Below are 18,522 nucleotides of genomic sequence, written 5' to 3'. Positions count from 1 at the left end.
CCAATGTGTAGTAGATGTTGAATGGTTGTTTAGTAGTATTTTGCACCTCGGCATGCTCCTCCCTATGCATTTTGCCTGCTCTGCTTTGTGCTGTGAAGTGGTGTTTCTCCCTTCCCTTGTATTTGTATACAATTATATCAGTAAGTATGGCCATCTGCTATGTTTTTCTTGAATGGATTTGTTCCTTTTTGCTGTGTTTTATTCATGTTTCCTACCTCAACAGAGGTCAGTTTTGTGAGCAGGGATCAGCGGCACTGCAGATCTACGTGGGAAATGCTAATTGCTGATGAAATAGCGCCTATCTCATAGATGTATGGTATAATCCTATGAAGCACTTTGAAGTAGAATTTTAAAGATACAGGAGGTTTGATTTTCTCTTCTTTGGGCCTCATGCATACAGGCGGATTTTTGCTGCGGAATCAGGGGCTTGCCTCCCCCTCGGGGTTCTGCAGCAATAACCCTCCATAGCATGCTATAGAAAAGTGGAAAACAATTCCGGTTGGCTGAGCCAGCGGCACTCGTGATTCAATCACAGGATACGCTTGCTGGGGGCAGGGTATTTAAAGCTCGTTAGTTACCAGGAAGACAATGCTGTCAACGTGGAGGATACGGCAGCCTGCCACAGTGCCGGAGACCAGTGTGAGGCACCGGGACGCCATCGGCTAGTTGACGCCATCGGACAGAAGACACTGTGCCTCTTTTGGGGCAAAAAGTAATATAAGACAGTGTCTTCTTTTCAGGAAAACATGGTAGTTTTTCATGGGTTCATATTACCGCAAGACAATGATCTAAAACATACTTCTAGGTTATGTCAGAACTATTTAAGAAGACAAGAAGCCGTCAGGCTTCAAAGAATGCAATGGGCTGCACAGTCTCCAGACTTAAACCTCAGTGAGCTTGTCTGGACAGAAAGATGATAGCAAAGCAGCCTACAAGTGCAGCACATTTGTGGGAATCTCTGCAATACTGTTGGGAAGAAATTTCTGAACAATATCTGAATGCAACTGTAGAAAGAATGTCTTGATTGTGTAAAGCTGTTATATCCGCTATAGGTGACTACTTTGAAGAGTCAAAAATGTAGATTTAATTTGGTGAAACAATATTAATATATTTTTATTTAGATTGTTTTTGTTCAAGGCTTTCATTTCAAAGTACATTTAGCCATTAAACTGTGTAAATATTACTAAAAACTGAAAAATTGAGGCGTTCTAAAACTTTTGACTAGGGGTGTGCACCAAATTGCCCCTCCCAATTCTTAATACCCTGAAATAACGCAAAACCACTGAAGAGCTTGTTCTCACATCTCCAAAGTTTCACTTTTCCACCAGCTGTGTCTTTTTGATTAAGGACATGGCCTATTTTGATGTTGGGGACTCAATGATTTTTGGGGGATTTTCATCTCCGCTTTTCAAAAGTATGAGGGCTTGTTTTTTGCATAGCAAACTGTAGTTATTCTTGGTGCCATTTTTGGGTGCATAGACTATATGGTAAAATTTTTATAAATTTTTTGTTATGATGTAAGGGAGAGAAAAAAACATTAATTTATAGTTGAAAAATCTCTGTCCGTAAAGGTTGTAGAACTACGTAACCCCCCACCCCCCATATATGGCTAGAAGTTCCAGTGTATGAAAGGCACCATCAGCAGGAATTAGAGGTTGTTGGAAACATCTTACGGAGGACAGTAGGGCATCTATTCCAACGAGACAGGATTTTTAAATTATTTTCCTGGCATTTCCCAGATATAGTAGATTTATGGGTCAGGTTATACATTTTGCTTTTTTTCTGTAGAGAAGGTCCGCTTAAATTCAGTCTACATTTTGAGGTTCTCTGGATGTGGTAGAATCATCTCGTCCTGCTCTCAGCAGTGCATAGACTTAGAATACTGTATGTGGTGGAGGTGGGAGTTGGAGACATGCTTGTTCAGACTGGGTGAGGAAATGGGCCATATTTGACAAGGAGATTAGTGTAGAAAGGAAGTGCTTAAATTGAGAATATGGAAAGCAGTCCCCATCGGGAAATAAGGAAAGCTCCCATAGTAGACATAGTGTGGAAGGGCCCATGAGTCGGTACAATTACAACTATACCAAAATTCGGGGTTTTTTTTTAGGTTTTTCCACTTTTCTGCAATAAAAACCCTTTTTTTTTGGAAATTATTTGTTTTTCTAAATCGCTGCATTCAAAGTCCTATAACTTTTGGGAATGAAGGTTTTATGGTTCCTGAGTTGGGAACTCCTTTGCCAGTGACTCTTCTTTTAAATGCAAATTATTAACATCCATGTATGTGCCTTGTCATAAGTATGTGTGTATAAATATGCATGCCTCTTCGGATCCATTTCATTATGCTTTGATGAAGGACCGAGAGTAAAAGTCCAAAAGCTCGCATTAACATCATATATTTTTGTTGGCCATTAAAAGGTATCATATCTACAAGATTACTTGGTTTCTCATACTGGGAACAATCACAGTTTATTTATTGCTATATACATATAGTCTTTACTAGGGCTGAGCTAGAGTCTAAAAAAATAAAACCATCCTCCTCTGCTCATTGTAGTAGTGTGGCTGATGTTGATATGGGGCATTCTTATCACATTTATGTACATTTTACGCTAGGATAACATGCCGGCTTTGCCCGCAACATGAGTTCCTGCTTCTAAAGGGAGGGATTTCAGTAATTACACTATAATAGGAAATATATCATAGATGACCCTACACTTTCAATTAAGTGTACTTCAAAGTACTTGTGTTGTAATTGCAAATATTCACCCCCTCAACTTTGAAATCGCAACACCAAGAAGAAACAATTATGGAAATTATAGGATCGATAGACATGATAATGATATGCAAATGATAAAAAGAATAGAAACAAAATATCTAAAGCATCTTGATTTATTCAGTATGGAGTTTGAGCACCACACGCAGAAATACACGCACAAACACATCTTGACAAGTTATCAATGAGGTTATTAATGGTTGTCTAAGAATTTTTCTGCCATGCTGAATGCACTTGGGCATGCAAATCATCGAGATGTGCTGTTGCCAAATCCCTTTGCAATTGTCAACCAATGACATCCCAGATGCACGTTTAGACAAGCAGGCTGCTTACAGTTGCACAAGCAACATGCAGCCTGGCATTGTAGTGTTAAAAAACGGAACACTTAGGAGAAATAGCCGTTAGCTGTTAGTGTACCTGGGTTGAAGACTAGAGGGGTCAGGTTACTGTACATCATACCTCCCCACATAATAATCCTGGGAGTAGGATTGGTGTGATGTTTCCTTGTGAAGGCTTCATCTTGGCTTTTCCCGCATGGTCTCCAGATCAATCTCTGGCTTTCATTGCATTCGAGGCAAAAGTGGGTCTCATCACTGAAGAGGATAGACCTCCATTCCAGCCTCCATTGCCGTCTTGCTCTACATCATGATAGCCTTTGAGAGTGGTGGAGAGAGGTCAATGGAACACCTGTCACTGGCTCATGGCCCAATGTAGTGCAAGCATCTTCTGATGGTTTTTATAGACACTGTTTGACACCCTAGGCTTGGGATGTGATGTCCAATTGCACTCACAGTTCATAATGGATCACTATGAGCTATTCTTCTAATCTTATGATCTGTCCATGCAGAGGTTCGCCTCTGTGCACCATTCAAGTTTTTTTCCCCCAACCACTGGGATACATAATGTGAAATAGTGCTGACATCTTGGCCTACAAGTGTAGTGTTCTGTCAGAGTGATAAACCAATGTTTTCAGTTTAAAGATTCTGTCCCTTTGAGTTTGCAACAAGTGGTGATAACTGGCACGTTGATGAACAGGAGGTATCGCACAATCATACCACAAGACTTTATCCGATTTTTGAGGTTTCATGTGGCTGAAGAAATTTGCCTTTGATCTGGCTTGGATACCATGGAGGCCCCTCCCACATGCCACTGATTGAAGCTAGGTGCTTGAAAATTTTAAGATTTGCATATCTTAGTGACACCTTCTTCTTTGTTGATTTGCATAACCTTACAGCTTGTCCTTCTTGTTGTTGCAACTTGAGTGCTGAGAAGTGTATAGAGCTGAGATGACAGATGGCGGCTAATTTATGATAAGTGGTACTGCTGTAGTGAAACAGTGCACTACATGATGCTAATGTAGGTATTCAGCATGCTATTGCTGTGTGGAAGATCTCTGCTATTTGAGCAGTTTATTATGATTAGTATTATTTATAGCATACTATGCTTGTATGTGACGTGATCTTTCAGTTTTAATGGATGTTGATTTCCCTTTAAATTAGTTTTTTTTTTAAATTAGAGGGTAAGTTTTGCCTTTCTCCATTTTAGTTGACAAGACTCAAAGATCAGGCCTCTAGTCAGTTCTGCACCCATCTGCTATAGGTCATCACACAGCATAAGCCATAAAGATCAAAGCTATGTTTCTGTATTATACCACCACATGCTCATGTTTTTCTGCCGATGACAGATTGTTCCATTCTATACCATTCGGTGATGCGGCACAGGAAATGTTACGCTGACGGTTGGCCAGAAAGAACGTAGTATAGCCCTGTCAATAACACACATCTTGTTGGATCCCTGGAAAAATCTGTACAAAGTGATAAGTAAGCGACTGTTTAGCATAGACACCTGCCAGAGCTGTCATTAATATATTCTGGTCGCAGATGGTGCTTTATTTAGGGGTTCCATCTGGAGAGAGAAAATTTCCTGCTCCCTCCCTTTCATCCATTCCATTTTAATCTGTGAGTATATCTTAACTACTTTTCTTTAGCTCAATTAACAGTTATTAAAAGTGAAGCTCCACCTTTAAAATACACTAAAGAATCCTATAAATAGCTAATTCTAATGTAATATTAGTAGTACTACTCTGTGTAGTTGTTAATAATCCCTATTTTTGTCCTTTAGACCTAAATGTGAAATTTCTTGACCTCTCCGACCTCTAAAGGGAGCGAGTACAATAATTTCTTAAGTGACTGCTATTTATGCTATTGCCTTTTACATTCTTCAAAGTTTGCCATCGTACTGGACACAGATGCAATCACTGAAAATAGCAAACTGCAACAATGTTTTTGTGTATCAATATCAAAAGCAGTTGAACACAAAAAACATTTAATACAATGACCTTAAATATTACGACCGTCCGTATCAACCATGGGTGCTACCAATAATTTGAAGACTGGATCCCTCTCTATATTAACACAAAAATAATGGCTGTTACCGTCTAACACATAAGTCTCTAGACTTATGATTGTGATGATAATATGGGCATCACGTATATCATATGGTAAATTGGTTTTATTAAAATCAAAACCGTAAAAAGTATAAGCAGTAAAAGATTTAGCGGAATGTGATTGTTCCCAGCAAGAGAAACCACGTAATCTTGTAGATCTGATACCTTTTAATGGCTAACAAAAATACATGATGTAATAGCGAGCTTCCAAACCAACGCAGGGTTCTTTTTCAGGCTTAGAAGAACCCTGCATTGGTTCGGAAGCTCGCTATTACATCATGTATTTTTGTTAGCCATTAAAAGGTATCAGATCTACAAGATTACTTGGTTTCTCTTGCTGGGAACAATCACATTTTGCTAGCTAACACGGTACCAAACCTTTGTTTTCATTAAGATTTAGCGGTACACACAAGTGGAAAGACGAAAAAAAATCACTGATCAAGCATGAAACCAGTAAATGAAGCACTATCAAATGCATCAATCCATAAAGTATGTCCATAGAAATCGTAGGTGATTTAAGATGACATGTAACTCTTGAGAATTATAAGCAAAGCAAATACAACCAAAGACTAAAAGGGGGAAGTAAAGGCCCATTTAGACACAACGATTATCACTCAAAATTCACTCAAAAGCCGTCTTTTGAGCGATAATCGTGTGTAACTGCACTGACCGTGCACTTTTCGTTATGCCATCGCTCATCGTTGTCTTTAAGCATGCTGAAAGACAACGATGAGCCTTATCAGGGATTGACAGCAGGATACAGTTGATACTATTGTTTCAGCTGTATCCTGCTCCCTGATCATAGACTGGGTATGAAGAAGAGAGCGGTCCAGCTCTGTTCTCCATACCCTGCACAAAGCACTCGGCTGTATAACAGCTGGGCGCTCCGTGCAGAAAACAGCTGGATGCAGAAGACAAGCAGGGACACCCTGCTTGTCTACTGCATCCTCCACTCCAAGCGCTCGGCTGTATAACAGACGGCCGCTCAGAGCAGGGAACAGCTGGATGCAGAAGACAAGCGGGGACACCCTGCTTGTCTTCTGTATCCTCCGCTCGAAGCGCAAGGTGATCGCTTATCTTGAGTGATTATCTTGCGCTGTAAATGACACGATTGTCGTTTAAAAGACATCTTTTGAGCGATAATCGTTGTGTGTAAATGGGCCTTAAGGTGGGAAAAGGAGAAAGGGAAGGGGCGGGGTAGAGAAGGTGAATATGAAATCTCCCTAAAACAGTCAAAGATTACTACCCTGTATCCAGGCGTACATGGCTGGGGAGGATCGGAAAGTATCCCAGTAATACCATGTAGCAACAATAGAATCATAGCAATATTTTTCTATAGCTGTTAGTTCCTTGTTCCTCCATATAAATGATGCATCTGAAGCAATCTGCAAATTCTACTCTAGAAGGAATAGAGCTGGACTTTTGGTAGCTAAGGATCAAAATTCTAGCAGTGCTCATGAAAGGTTGGTAAATACCATTTTTAGAAATAGGACTGGGATACAGAGAGAGCAGTGCTATATCAAATGTCGTAGTAACTGAGCTCAGCTACTATGTTATATAGTTGAAAAACCTCTGTCCGTAAAGGTTGTAGAACGACATAACCACCCATATATGGCTAGAAGTTCCAGTGTATGAAAGGCACTGTCAGCAGGAATTAGAGGTTGGTAGCTAAGGATCAAAATTCTAGCAGTGCTCATGAAAGGTTGGTAAATACCATTTTTAGAAATAGGACTGGGATACAGAGAGAGCAGTGCTATATCAAATGTCGTAGTAACTGAGCTCAGCTACTATGTTATATAGTTGAAAAACCTCTGTCCGTAAAGGTTGTAGAACGACGTAACCACCCATATATGGCTAGAAGTTCCAGTGTATGAAAGGCACTGTCAGCAGGAATTAGAGGTTGTTGGAAACATCTTGCGGAGGACAGTAGGGCATCTATTCCAACAAGACAAGATTTACAAATTCTTTTTCTGGGACTGCCCAGATATAGTAGATTTATGGGTCAGGTTATACATTTTGCTTTTTTCTTCTGAAGAGAAGGTCCGCTTAAATTCAGTCTACGTTTTGAGGTTCCCTGGATGTATTAGAATCATCTAGTCCTGCTCTCAACAGTGTATAGACCTAGGATACTGTGTGTGGTGGAGGCGAGAGTTGGAGACATGCTTGTTCAAACAGAGTGAAGGAATGGGTCAGATTAGACAAGGAGATTAGCGCAGAAAGGAAGTGCTTAAATTGAGAATATGGAAACCAGTCCCTTCCGGGAAATAAGAAAAGCTCCCATAGTGGACATAGTGTCGAAGCACCCATGACATCTCGGACTCGTAATCGGGTAAATGAAGAGGAGTTAAATGAGGAGTGTTCCACACCCGGACCAAATTGTGGGTTACCTACTCTAGGGGTAAGCGGGCCTGTTTTAGATGAGAGAGGCCAAAGGTGGAGGTTTTGGACCAAAAAGGGGTAAGTGATATGGGGCTGTGAGCCATAGCAAGATAGTAGGGGTGTTTAGGGGATGTTAGTAGTCTCTAAAGCTATCCATTGTTTGTGTGTGACGTTATTAAAGAGATCAAGAATGCAAGAACCGCTGACCACTTTATGGTACATATTCAAATCTGGAATGCCTGTACCCCCAAAGGAATTTGACCAAACCAGAATATCATACTTAATTCTAACATCCTGACGCTTCCATATGAAATTGGTGACCAGCTACTTACATTTCTCAAAGAAGGGTCTGTGTAATAGTCAAAAGTATGATACCTGGGGAAGAATGTCCATTTTAACAGCTATTCGTCTAAACCAAGAAAAGAGGATTCCAGGTAGTGAGATCCCTTTTTATGGAGCGTGATAATGGAGGAAAGTTTGCATTAAAGGGAATATGTAATAAAAAATGAATACTGCCCTTAGACTCCCTCTAAACTTACCAACCAAATCCAAGGAAGGCTAATTGCTCTGACAAGGGCAGCCTCACACAGTAACCTGTCCCTAATGTACCCTAGAATGCCCTAAAGTCTGATTTGCCCAATACTGACAAGCACTGCTAGAGCAGCCCAGTTAGTGTGGTGTCAGGGTGCCTATGGGCATCCTGGCTTGGGGGCAAGCAGCAGTTCAAGAGGCATTTTCTGCTAAAAATATACAGAATAAGCTGATTAAGCATCTTGCAAAAATGCTTAATATTGTATAGTTAAAGAGTAGAAAAAAACTAAATGGCAGTTACACTTTAATCAATGAAAGTGGTAATTAAGGTTGGGAGAAATATAGAAGGAAATACAGTACTGTGTAAAATTGTATATTGGTGTGGAAAAAATGCTGCAAAGTAAGAATAGAAGTGGTGTTTAATTTTGTCAAATTACAAAAAAAACAAAGTGAATGAATAAGACAAATCTAAATCAAAGCAATATTTGGTGTGACCACTCTTGCACACAGTTTCTGAAGGAACTCAGCAGGGCTGTTGTTTCAACATCACCTTGGGAGAACTAAGCACAGATCTTCTGTGGATGTAAGATTGCTTAAATCCTTCTGTCTCTTCATGTAGACCCAGAAAGACTTGATAATGTTGAGATCAGAGCTCCGCAGGGGGCCATATCATCACTTCCAGGACCCCTTATTGTTCTTTACACTGAAGATAGTTTTTAATGACATTATCACATTGTGTTCCTGGGATCTGCAGTGCTATGTACTTCCAGGAGCACACTGCTGCAGGCGTGGTTGGTTTGCCCTGGGTGATGGTGTGGATTTCTCCAGCCAGCCAATCACCATGTGTCTGTATATATTTATCAGCCCCTCTTGTTAGAGGGTTCTGGTTATTATCCATTCCCTATCCTTCCCTTTTAAGGCCTTTGGTGTTTGGAGTCGTGCATTTAGTCCCGAAAGATGGTCTGGACACCTAATTCCCCTGTTTGCATGGTTTGTGGGCTCCTTCTCCCTTACCCTTCTGTCAGGTGTAGTTCCACACATCGGAGGTCCTTTATGCTATCTGTGTGTGCTGTTGGATTTCACCATGCTATACTATCTGACAGAGAAGGGTGATGTCTGACACCTTGTCCCTTCTCTGTCAGATAGTATAGCATAGTGGAATCCAACAGCAAACACAGACAAATTCCAATTAGGCAAAGTGGATACAATGAAAAGCCACTCTTTGGTTGGGAGCCCCTTGTGTCTGTCTAGGTGTGCAGACACCTGGTGTGAACAATGTCTTTTTCAGTGTCTGTTGTTGGTGTGCAGATACTTGGTGTGAACAATGTCTTGTTTAGTGCTTCTCTGATTTTTCTGCCTATTCATATCAAGGTTGAGACTGGTGGTCCCTAGGTTTCAGCTTGGGGCCGTCCCTATTGGGACAATCAGTCCTCTTGTTGGTACTGTTCCCTTTCCTAGGTTTAGTTGTCTTGTTAGAGTAGGGACTTACAAGATAACAAGGACCCTTGATGTGGGATTGTGAGTTTACGTACTTTGGCCAAAATGCTAACTAATATATCGTACTTATTTATATTCCATCTGTCTTGTTGTTTTAGTACTTTGATAAGTAATTGGCCACCTGGTGTGGTGTAGGGTTCAATATCCCTGTTTTCCTTTGTTCCATGCATGTTCGGTTTATGTTTGGTGTGAACGGTGATAGATTGCGTTCGTGTTGGCAATGTGAAAAAGACCTGCAAAAACGTAACAGACATTGTTCAATCTAACAAAATAATAAATCCCCCTTAAAAATTCTTTTATTGATATCTCATTAAAATCTCTGACCCAAATAGGTGTAATATAGGTAATTGAATCAACCAATCAATCAAAATGGGCAACCTAAATTCAAAGTCAGACAAATTCATAGAGGACACATGTATGCAGCAAATAACATCAAACCATACCACATGCCCCTAAACATGCCCTTCACAGTGAGGTGGTCTCCCTGAAAGGAGCAACCCAGAAATCCTGAAGATTCACCCTCACAAATTCCCAAATGTCACCCTACCTTGCATAAACAAGCTACCAAGATCTCAAGAACTTGAACCAGATATTCTCCAAACAGAAATCCTGAAGCATTTATCCCGTGGTCTCACAGGTTCATCTGGGTAGTAACAATAGGAGCCTTGCTAGATAGCATGCTGCAAGCTCCCATACATATGACATCTCTAGATGAAAGTGGATGCCCTCTTTTATCTAGGGATGTCATGTGTCCCCCTGTGAATTGATCAGACCTTGCAGTAGTGGAATCCCTGCTGTGAACATCCACGTGCTTCATTTCTGGGCAGTCCGTAAGTACCACATAGTGAAGCTCCTTCTGTTCCTTAAAAATTGTATCTTTGAACATCCTACCATGTTTCCCCAAAAATAAAACCCTGTCTTATATGAATTTTTGCCCCAAAAGAAGTACAGGGCCTTATTTTTGGCGGATGTCTTATACTTATCTAGCGACACTAGAGAACCAATCAGAGCCAGGGTTTGATGAACCAATCACAGCCACTCAATGAATGGCTGTGATTGGGTCATCGAGTGTCACAGGGATTGACTGAGCTGTGACGCTTGAGAACCATTCAGAGCAATCGCTTGCTAGAGGCGTGGTTTACAAACCCCATTACCAGCAAGCGATGTTCTGTCGGTGCTGAGAACTGCAAGCAAGCCTTCGGGAATGCTAAAGAGCAGCGGGAGGGAACCAGACGGCGCCTGCTAGGTAAGGCTGTTTTTACACAGTGTAGCCAGGGCTTATTTTTGGAGTATGGCTTATATTTCAAGCTCCCCCTGAAAATCAGGATAGGGCTTATTTTAGGGGTCTTACTTTTGGGGAAGCACAGTAGCTTGTAAAGTTGTGCGAATTTCTGCCAGGCCTCTTTTGAGGAGTAATTTATGTAGTCCATTTTGATTGGTTGATTTAATGACTTATATTACCTTTTGGGGTCAGAGATTTTAATTAGATATCAATAAAAGTATTTCTAAGGGTTTATTATTTTGTTGGATTGAGGAAAGTGATTAGGAACTATCTTCAGTGTAAAGAAGAACAAGAAGTCCTGCAAATGATGATATGCCTTCTACTGAGCTCTGATCCCAACATCATTGAGTCAGTCTGGGATTAAATGAAGAGACAGAAGGATTTGAGCAAATCTACATCCACAGAAGATCTGTGCTGAGTTCTCCCAGCATGTTTGGAACAACATCCCTGCCAAGTTCCTTCAAAAACTGTTTGCAAGTGTACCTAGAAGAATTGATGCTGTCTTGAAGGTAAAAGGTGGTCACACAAAAATGTTGATTTGATTTAGATTTCTCTTTTGTTCATTCACTTTGCATTTTGTGAATTGTCAAAAATAATCTACTAACACTTCTATTTTTGAAAGCATTCTTATTTGCAGCATTGTTTCCACACCTGCCTAAAACATTTGCACAGTACTGTAGATTGGTGAGAAATTTCAATTTAGCAGGAGCTAAGAATTCTAGGTGTCAGAAATACGTGTAATACCTTCAGTGTAAAAAACAAAAGTGACGCTTGTTCCCATAATGTATACAGAGCTGGCATTAATAAGCTGTGTGGTTCCCTTAACCTGTGATGTGAATTGTAGGGGAGCTAACAATTTAATAAAGAAGTACGGCATAATTGCTACTGTTTAAATAAAGATAAGCAGCTACAGGAAAAGAACGGCTTGATACTAGTAATGTATTCATGGGACTGCAAATGATACAACGTGACAGATGGTCTTGGAACAACAAGTTGAGTAGACTTCAAGACTTCTTGAGTGTTGGGAAAATGAAATCACAGATGTGACTTGATATTTAAGAGCAAAGATTGTCAGGATTTGATTCAGCCATATCACACCTTTCACTAAATGAGGAGCATGGCAATTTATAGAATTTACAGACATAAATAACTACACAATCCACGCAGGTTAATAGCAATTAATGGATTGGCTTAGGCTTTATGTATATATAGCACTAATAATAAGATCAGATCCTCCTGTCGTGGGGATGAAAGAAAATCTTCCCAAAGGTGTTTTTTAATTGGCTGGCGAGGGGGCGGTTTTCCTTCATTTCCATTATACATGTCTAAATAAACCTACTGTAATACATTAGAACAGATAATGAGGAATACTACATAGCAAATGAAGAAAATGTTCTCATATTTAAACCTTTATTCACTGTGTTGAGCTATTTTGAGCCATAAAAGCTTTCAAGTGGACTTCAATGTCTGTTTTATTAAAAAAAAAATTAATTTATCAGTCTCAATTAATAGCTAAGTGTGACTGATTAAAAAAAGAAACAAAAAAGCTCCAACGCTTCATTATCTGCCTGAACATAGCTGGACCCCCTTCAGGGGTTTTCTCATGCAGCAGTGTTGAAAGTATACTGAGAATGGTGTGACCAAGGAAGAACATACAGCAAAAGGGGATACTGTGGGCATGAACACCTCAACAATGGAAGGACCCAAAGAAGGGTGTCAAGAACTGCTCTGCTAAATCGGTGGTGCACAGTCAAGCTGATTGCAGCCAAATACAATGCTGGTGCTCCAACTAACACCAAGGAGCCAATGACCAGGAGAGAGAGTAGCAAGCTGAAGAGTGATCTGAATGGTTCTCAGCCTTGAGAGGCTGCATTGCAGGGAGAGAGAAGTGCTAGAGGAGTGAGGAATCAGCTGAGGGTGCCATGCCAGATGAGTCCTGGAGATTTTGTGTCTCTTAGAGAGGGCCAGTGGCACGAGAAAGGAGGCAGCCCATAACTGAGAAGTGCAGCCTCATGACGCAACAGGACGGACATCACTGAGAGAGCAACGCTGTAGGGGCTACAGCTACAAAGACTGCTACAGAGAGTTCACATCATCCTGCAGCACTGTCCGTAAAGGTACCCTCAACAGATGTCCGAAAACACTACTTCTACACTATGGTACCAAACACACTAGAGATATGTAAGTGAGGTGGGTCCTCAGAAAAAAGACGGCATCTGCATATGCATAGTAGCTAAAGCGCAAGCCAGTGCCAGAGAAATACTTCTTCATCTGCCAGTTGCAGACAAGATTTTGGCCACCAGTTGCATTACTTGCGGACTGTATGCAGACATCCACCACTGTTGGGTTGAAACGTTCAATAGTACTACCATGTGATTTGTAACTGATGTGTATTGTTAATTTCTATGATTTGCAAAAGATTGTTATAATATACTATTCTGCCCACGTTAGATTTGCGCATAACCTTAGAGTTAGTGAGGATATCCAACGGTTCTCTTACAACGGCAAACTGCTTATCTATTAACGGAAGATTCTATTGACAACTTATTCCCCAAGTCTATTTGTTATAATAAATACATGTACAGTTTATATTTGTAAACCGAGTGAAAACAATGGGAAACACTTGCCGATCCTCCAACTTGGCTAAAAGCTGTGCCAGAAGTTCGCTACTTTACTGAAGTTATGGGACGTTTCTTGACATAAAAACACCTCACATCGCTGTGAAAACGCACATTGGCGAAGCCCGATATCACGCGATAGAGCCCTATTCTGTATGGGTGTTTAATAAATGCTGTACATTTACTATTACATTGCATATATGCTGCGTTTATACACAAAATCGCTAAGCGTCAGAGTAGGAATTTAAAAAAAAATGTAACCAGGAGGACTGTGTATGACAACATCCGTGAGATATGCTGTTATGCACAGTCAAAAATTGCTGCCATACACAACAATACACTGGCCCACACAGCGGTGAAATGCTGCGTTATATACGCAGTGTTTTACAACACGCTTGTGTGAGTCTGGCCTAATTTGCATTTTAGCAGCTGACGGTCAAGCCGTTATCTGTCTCTTTTTTCCACAAAGTTGGCATTTGAGTGGTTGATGGTCGAGCGATTCTCTCTGTTAAAAGCAGCTGTAACATGACGCTATAACTTGGATTTGTATTTCCAAAACTTTGCCTGGTTGATGGACAAGCAATTGCCTATAGCATTATGTAATATATAATAATTAGAGATGAGCGAGTGTACTCGCTAAAGGCAATTGCTCGAGCGAGCATTGCCTTTAGCGAGTATCTCCCCCGCTCGAGACAGAAGGTTCGGGTGCCGGCGCAGGGGAGCGGTGAGTAGTGGCAGTCAGCAGGAGGGAGCGGGGTGGAGAGAGGGAGAGAGAGATCTCCCCTCCGTTCTGCCCCGCTCTCCCCCGCAGATCCGTGCCCGCTGCCGGCACCCGAACTTGCAGTCTCGAGCGGGGGAGATACTCGCTAAAGGCAATGCTCGCTTGAGCATTTGCCCTTTAGCGAGTATACTCGCTCATCTATAATAATAATAATCTTTCTTTGTATAGCGCCAACATATTCCGCAGCGCTTACATAGACAGGGGGAATACAGAAAGACAAAAGTACAAAAATTACAGAACCACAGTTACATAGTAATCAGTTGATGGAAACAATAGGAGTGAGGGTCCGGCTCCAAACGAGCTTACAAGTTGCTGTATTTTACATAGTACTATAGGCAACTTCTCCACTGTTTTGCAAATTAATGTTATGACTAATTTTATTTTCCATTATATTGCTATAGGCAATTGCTCAACAAGCAACCACTCTGCTTAAAAATGACCTTTTCTGTGCCAGGGATGGAAAATCTACCACAGGGCATCTCCTAATCTCGTTCCTGGGTGATGTTTTATTTTCATTATCATGGCATTTAGACCGAATGAAAAAAATGTAGGCACAAATCTAAAGGAAATCTGAGCAGGGGTTACACTGATCAGGGTGTCACGCGGTTGGCATGGGAAGCTTATGAATGATGTCACAAAACACCTCAAATGGCTTCACCTGATTTCACACTGGGACTGTATCAGTATAGAAACATACTGCTCATAGGACTGCAGCTGGGGAGCAAGCCGATCATGTGTGTAGTCAGCACCTGTATTAGGGAGGGCAAACTAGGCAATTGTTCAGGGTCTTTATCCCCAAGGGGGACCCCCAGGTAATCTGAGGCTCTCACTGGACTTGCCAATGTGCAATTGTACAGACAGGTTGTGGCACTGTCCCTGAGCAGTAGTGTGGCAATATGGGTTGCAATTGTAGGGCCCATAAGCTAGGAAGGCCTAAGGGACCCCCTCCCCACTAACATGAACTTACATATGTGTAGACAATGTGCAGATTTGCCCCTGAAATGTCATCTGTTGAAAATCCCTCAGTGGGCTTAGTATGTAATGTGCCCCCCACAGCCCTGCTATATGTGCTATACCTGCTACAGGGCTCAGGGGCCATGGAATGTTTACATTGAATAACCCTTAAACTCCAAACTGTCTTCACTGCTGTGTGAGGAGCACATGTCACTTTCCAGCAGTGAAAGGGTTACAGCCTGGGGTCACAGCCCAACACATTACATCAGGAGATGTGAACAGATGTGGAAAAGTTTATATATAGCTGGGACACATTTTACCTGGATTGTGATGTCATACAAAGTTATCTTAACCCCTTAAAAACTATTCTTCTTTTGTCTAAACAGAGGAAAACCTATTGTAAACTAATTCAAAGTGTAAATAAAGCAAACAGTTAGCCCAGCACTAAACAGTTAAGGCCCATTTACATGGAGCGATGATCGCTCAAAAATTGCTCAAAAGCAATCGGTTGAGTGATAATCGTTGCGTCTAAGTGCATGGCCATAAAGCACTTTTCGTGCACTGCTAGTTGATCGTTAAATTCAAGCCAGCCTAAAAATCATCATGTGGTCTTATCAGGACCGCACACTGAGTTCTCTGCGGGTAGTGCGGATAGCATTGTTTCCCAACAGAGAACAAAGGAGCTGAATGCAGATAAGAGGCTATGGCTATTAACTGCATTCCGCTAAGGCTTCATTTGCACCCTAATAAGCTATTAAGTAGCTGAGTAGCTACTTAATAGTTTATGCAAAATGATCGCTCAAAGCTGTCACTCAAACTATTGTTAGAGTGTTTTTTGAGCAATCATCGCTCCGTGTAAATGGGCCTTAACCCATCTGAACATACACATACATATATATATGTGTGTGTGCCTACACAACATTGCCACACTTCTGTGGCTGCTCATTCACCAGATGTATCACCAATAGGACATGTATGGGACCATCTGGGATACTAACTTCAATAGCCCATAAGTTTGCACAATCTAGAGGCTTAGTTACAGGAAATGTGGACCAGTATGCCACAGGATACAATATGGAACCTGCATGTGTCCATACCTGCCCTTATTACATCTTGTATCCAAGCTAGACACAGCCCAACAGGGAACTAGAGCCTCCATGCCCGCCCGTATCACATCTTGTATCCAAGCTAGAGGCAGTACAACAGGGTACTAGAGCCTCCATGCCCTCCTGTATCACATCTTGTATCCAAGCTAGAGGCAGTACAACAGGGTACTAGAGCCTCCATGCCCGTCCTTATCACATCTTGTATCCAAGCTAGAGGCAGTACAACAGGGTACTAGAGCCTCCATGCCCGTCCTTATCACATCTTGTATCCAAGATAGAGGCAGTACAACAGGGTACAAGAGCCTCCATGCCCTCCTGTATCACATCTTGTATCCAAGCTAGAGGCGGTACAACAGGGTACTAGAGCCTCCATGCCCTCCTGTATCACATCTTGTATCCAAGCTAGAGGCAATACAACAGGGTACTAAAGCCTCCCTGCAAGTGTTCCGTTTTCTGCAATTAATTATACTTTTGCTCTGATATTATAATCCCTCACTTATACCAATGTTACAATCACACAAAAAGTTTAATTTGATTCCAACAACGCTTTCTAGGGTCTTGATTATCTTTAGCAATGAGTCTGTGTGTTTGTCTACTGTATATGTATGTATGTGTAATATACATTGTGTGTACCCCTATAGATTTCAGGGTAAAATGTCTGTTTGGCTGATGTTGCGTCATTCAAAATCCACTATTTGCCAGGGGTGCGGGTTGATGTTGGTGTTGGGCGAACGATTCTTAAAGGGTCTCTGTCTGATATCACAGCCCCTTCAAGTTTTTATTTCCGTTCATCAAGCTGCTTTTTCCTTTCTTCCATCCTCCTGTTCCCGCTGCTCTATATAATAGTACTGGTATTGGGCATGGTGTAGGGGTATTGGTAATATAGATCATTATATAGTGTGTTTTATTCAAAAACAGTATGGAGGTAATATTTTTAGTCACTGTATGGTGATAGTATTTCATTCTGGTATTTGATAACCACAAATATAAATATTTTTTTTAGTAAAACCTGAAAGTACTAGAGTTCAGTACTGCAGCACTCTGCCTCCTGTGGTGTTAATGCAGTATTTCAGTATTTGGGGCCCCATTTCTAATTTTGCCCAATCCCACACTTTCTCTGAAACAGGGCCTGTGTGTAGTGGGCGGGCTTTAGTAACCATGAGGTGTGGAAGGAGAATTCTATACTGTCTGAGATATAGCCAAAGGGATTATGGGAAATGTAGTAGAAGCAGCACACAAGAAATCTGTAAACAGGATGTAAGCAGTGCGCTTATTAGCCTCTTACTCTCAAGCTCAGTACTATGGAGCAATTCCAGCAACCTCATTGGTTCTGATTCACAATTCCAGCAACCTGATTGGTTGTTTGGATTGTCTGATTTAACCTGATTGGTTGTTTGGGTTCCCTGATTCAACCTGATTGGTTGTTAGGGCTGAGCTTGAGAGTAATATAGATATATCCAAGCAGTGCTCCCTGGCTTTCTCAGGATGAAGAGAAGAAAATCAAGAGGAATGCTAATAGATGGACTTACTATAGTATTGTAGGATGATTTATGACTATTTTTAAACTTGGTCTCTGGTCACCCTATAATGTTTTGGAGCTAAAAGCACCTATTGTGTACGCTCATTAGTAACAAAACCAAAAGGTAAGTAGGAGAAGGTGGAAAGAGAAGGTAGAAGAATACAGAAAGATGTAAATGTATGCTTTAATGTTTTTATTTTATTTTTCTTTAGGAGCCAAACAAAACCCGCTACTAAGAAACTCTACTGAAGGTGGAAACAAAGAAGTGCAGTATCTGGACTTGTGTTACTTGTCCATGGGAGAATCCTTCCTGGAACAAGATCAGCACAACAAGAGCGATTATTTTCAAGATTCTTCCATGCAAAACGGAGCAATAAACAGTAGTAAAACACTTCTCACTGTATTGAGATCCTTGTTGTTTCGTACACTTTTACTGCATGCTTCAATCTAGTAAAACAACTATTAGGATTTCAGGGAATTTATCCATGGGTGCTTTCACATCTGCGCCTGGGGGTTCCAGTTTCCTGCTCCGCTCAGGGAACAGGAAAGGGGAATCCCCTCTCCAAGCAGCTCTGTCTTATGACGGAACGGAACAGCCCTGAATGGACCCCATTGACTATAATGGGGTCCCTTCTGTTT

General features: G+C 41.2%; 1 protein-coding gene across 1 annotated transcript in view; it reads left to right on the top strand.

Moving 5' to 3' along the window:
- The window catches only part of LMAN1L (lectin, mannose binding 1 like), a 74,056-nt gene extending 55,779 nt beyond the window's left edge, over window positions 1-18,277 (top strand). Inside the window, exon 13 of the mRNA XM_066589950.1 lies at window positions 18,096-18,277. Within this exon, the coding sequence (XP_066446047.1) occupies window positions 18,096-18,132 (37 nt within the window). The 3' untranslated portion in view covers window positions 18,133-18,277. The remainder of the gene's footprint in view (window positions 1-18,095) is intronic.
- The last annotated feature ends 245 nt before the right edge of the window (window positions 18,278-18,522 follow it).

Source organism: Eleutherodactylus coqui, chromosome 2 (genome assembly GCF_035609145.1).
Source record: "Eleutherodactylus coqui strain aEleCoq1 chromosome 2, aEleCoq1.hap1, whole genome shotgun sequence".
NCBI lineage: Eukaryota > Metazoa > Chordata > Amphibia > Anura > Eleutherodactylidae > Eleutherodactylus > Eleutherodactylus coqui.
Note: the sequence above shows the minus strand (reverse complement) of the source record. Positions and strands in the feature narration are given on the sequence as shown.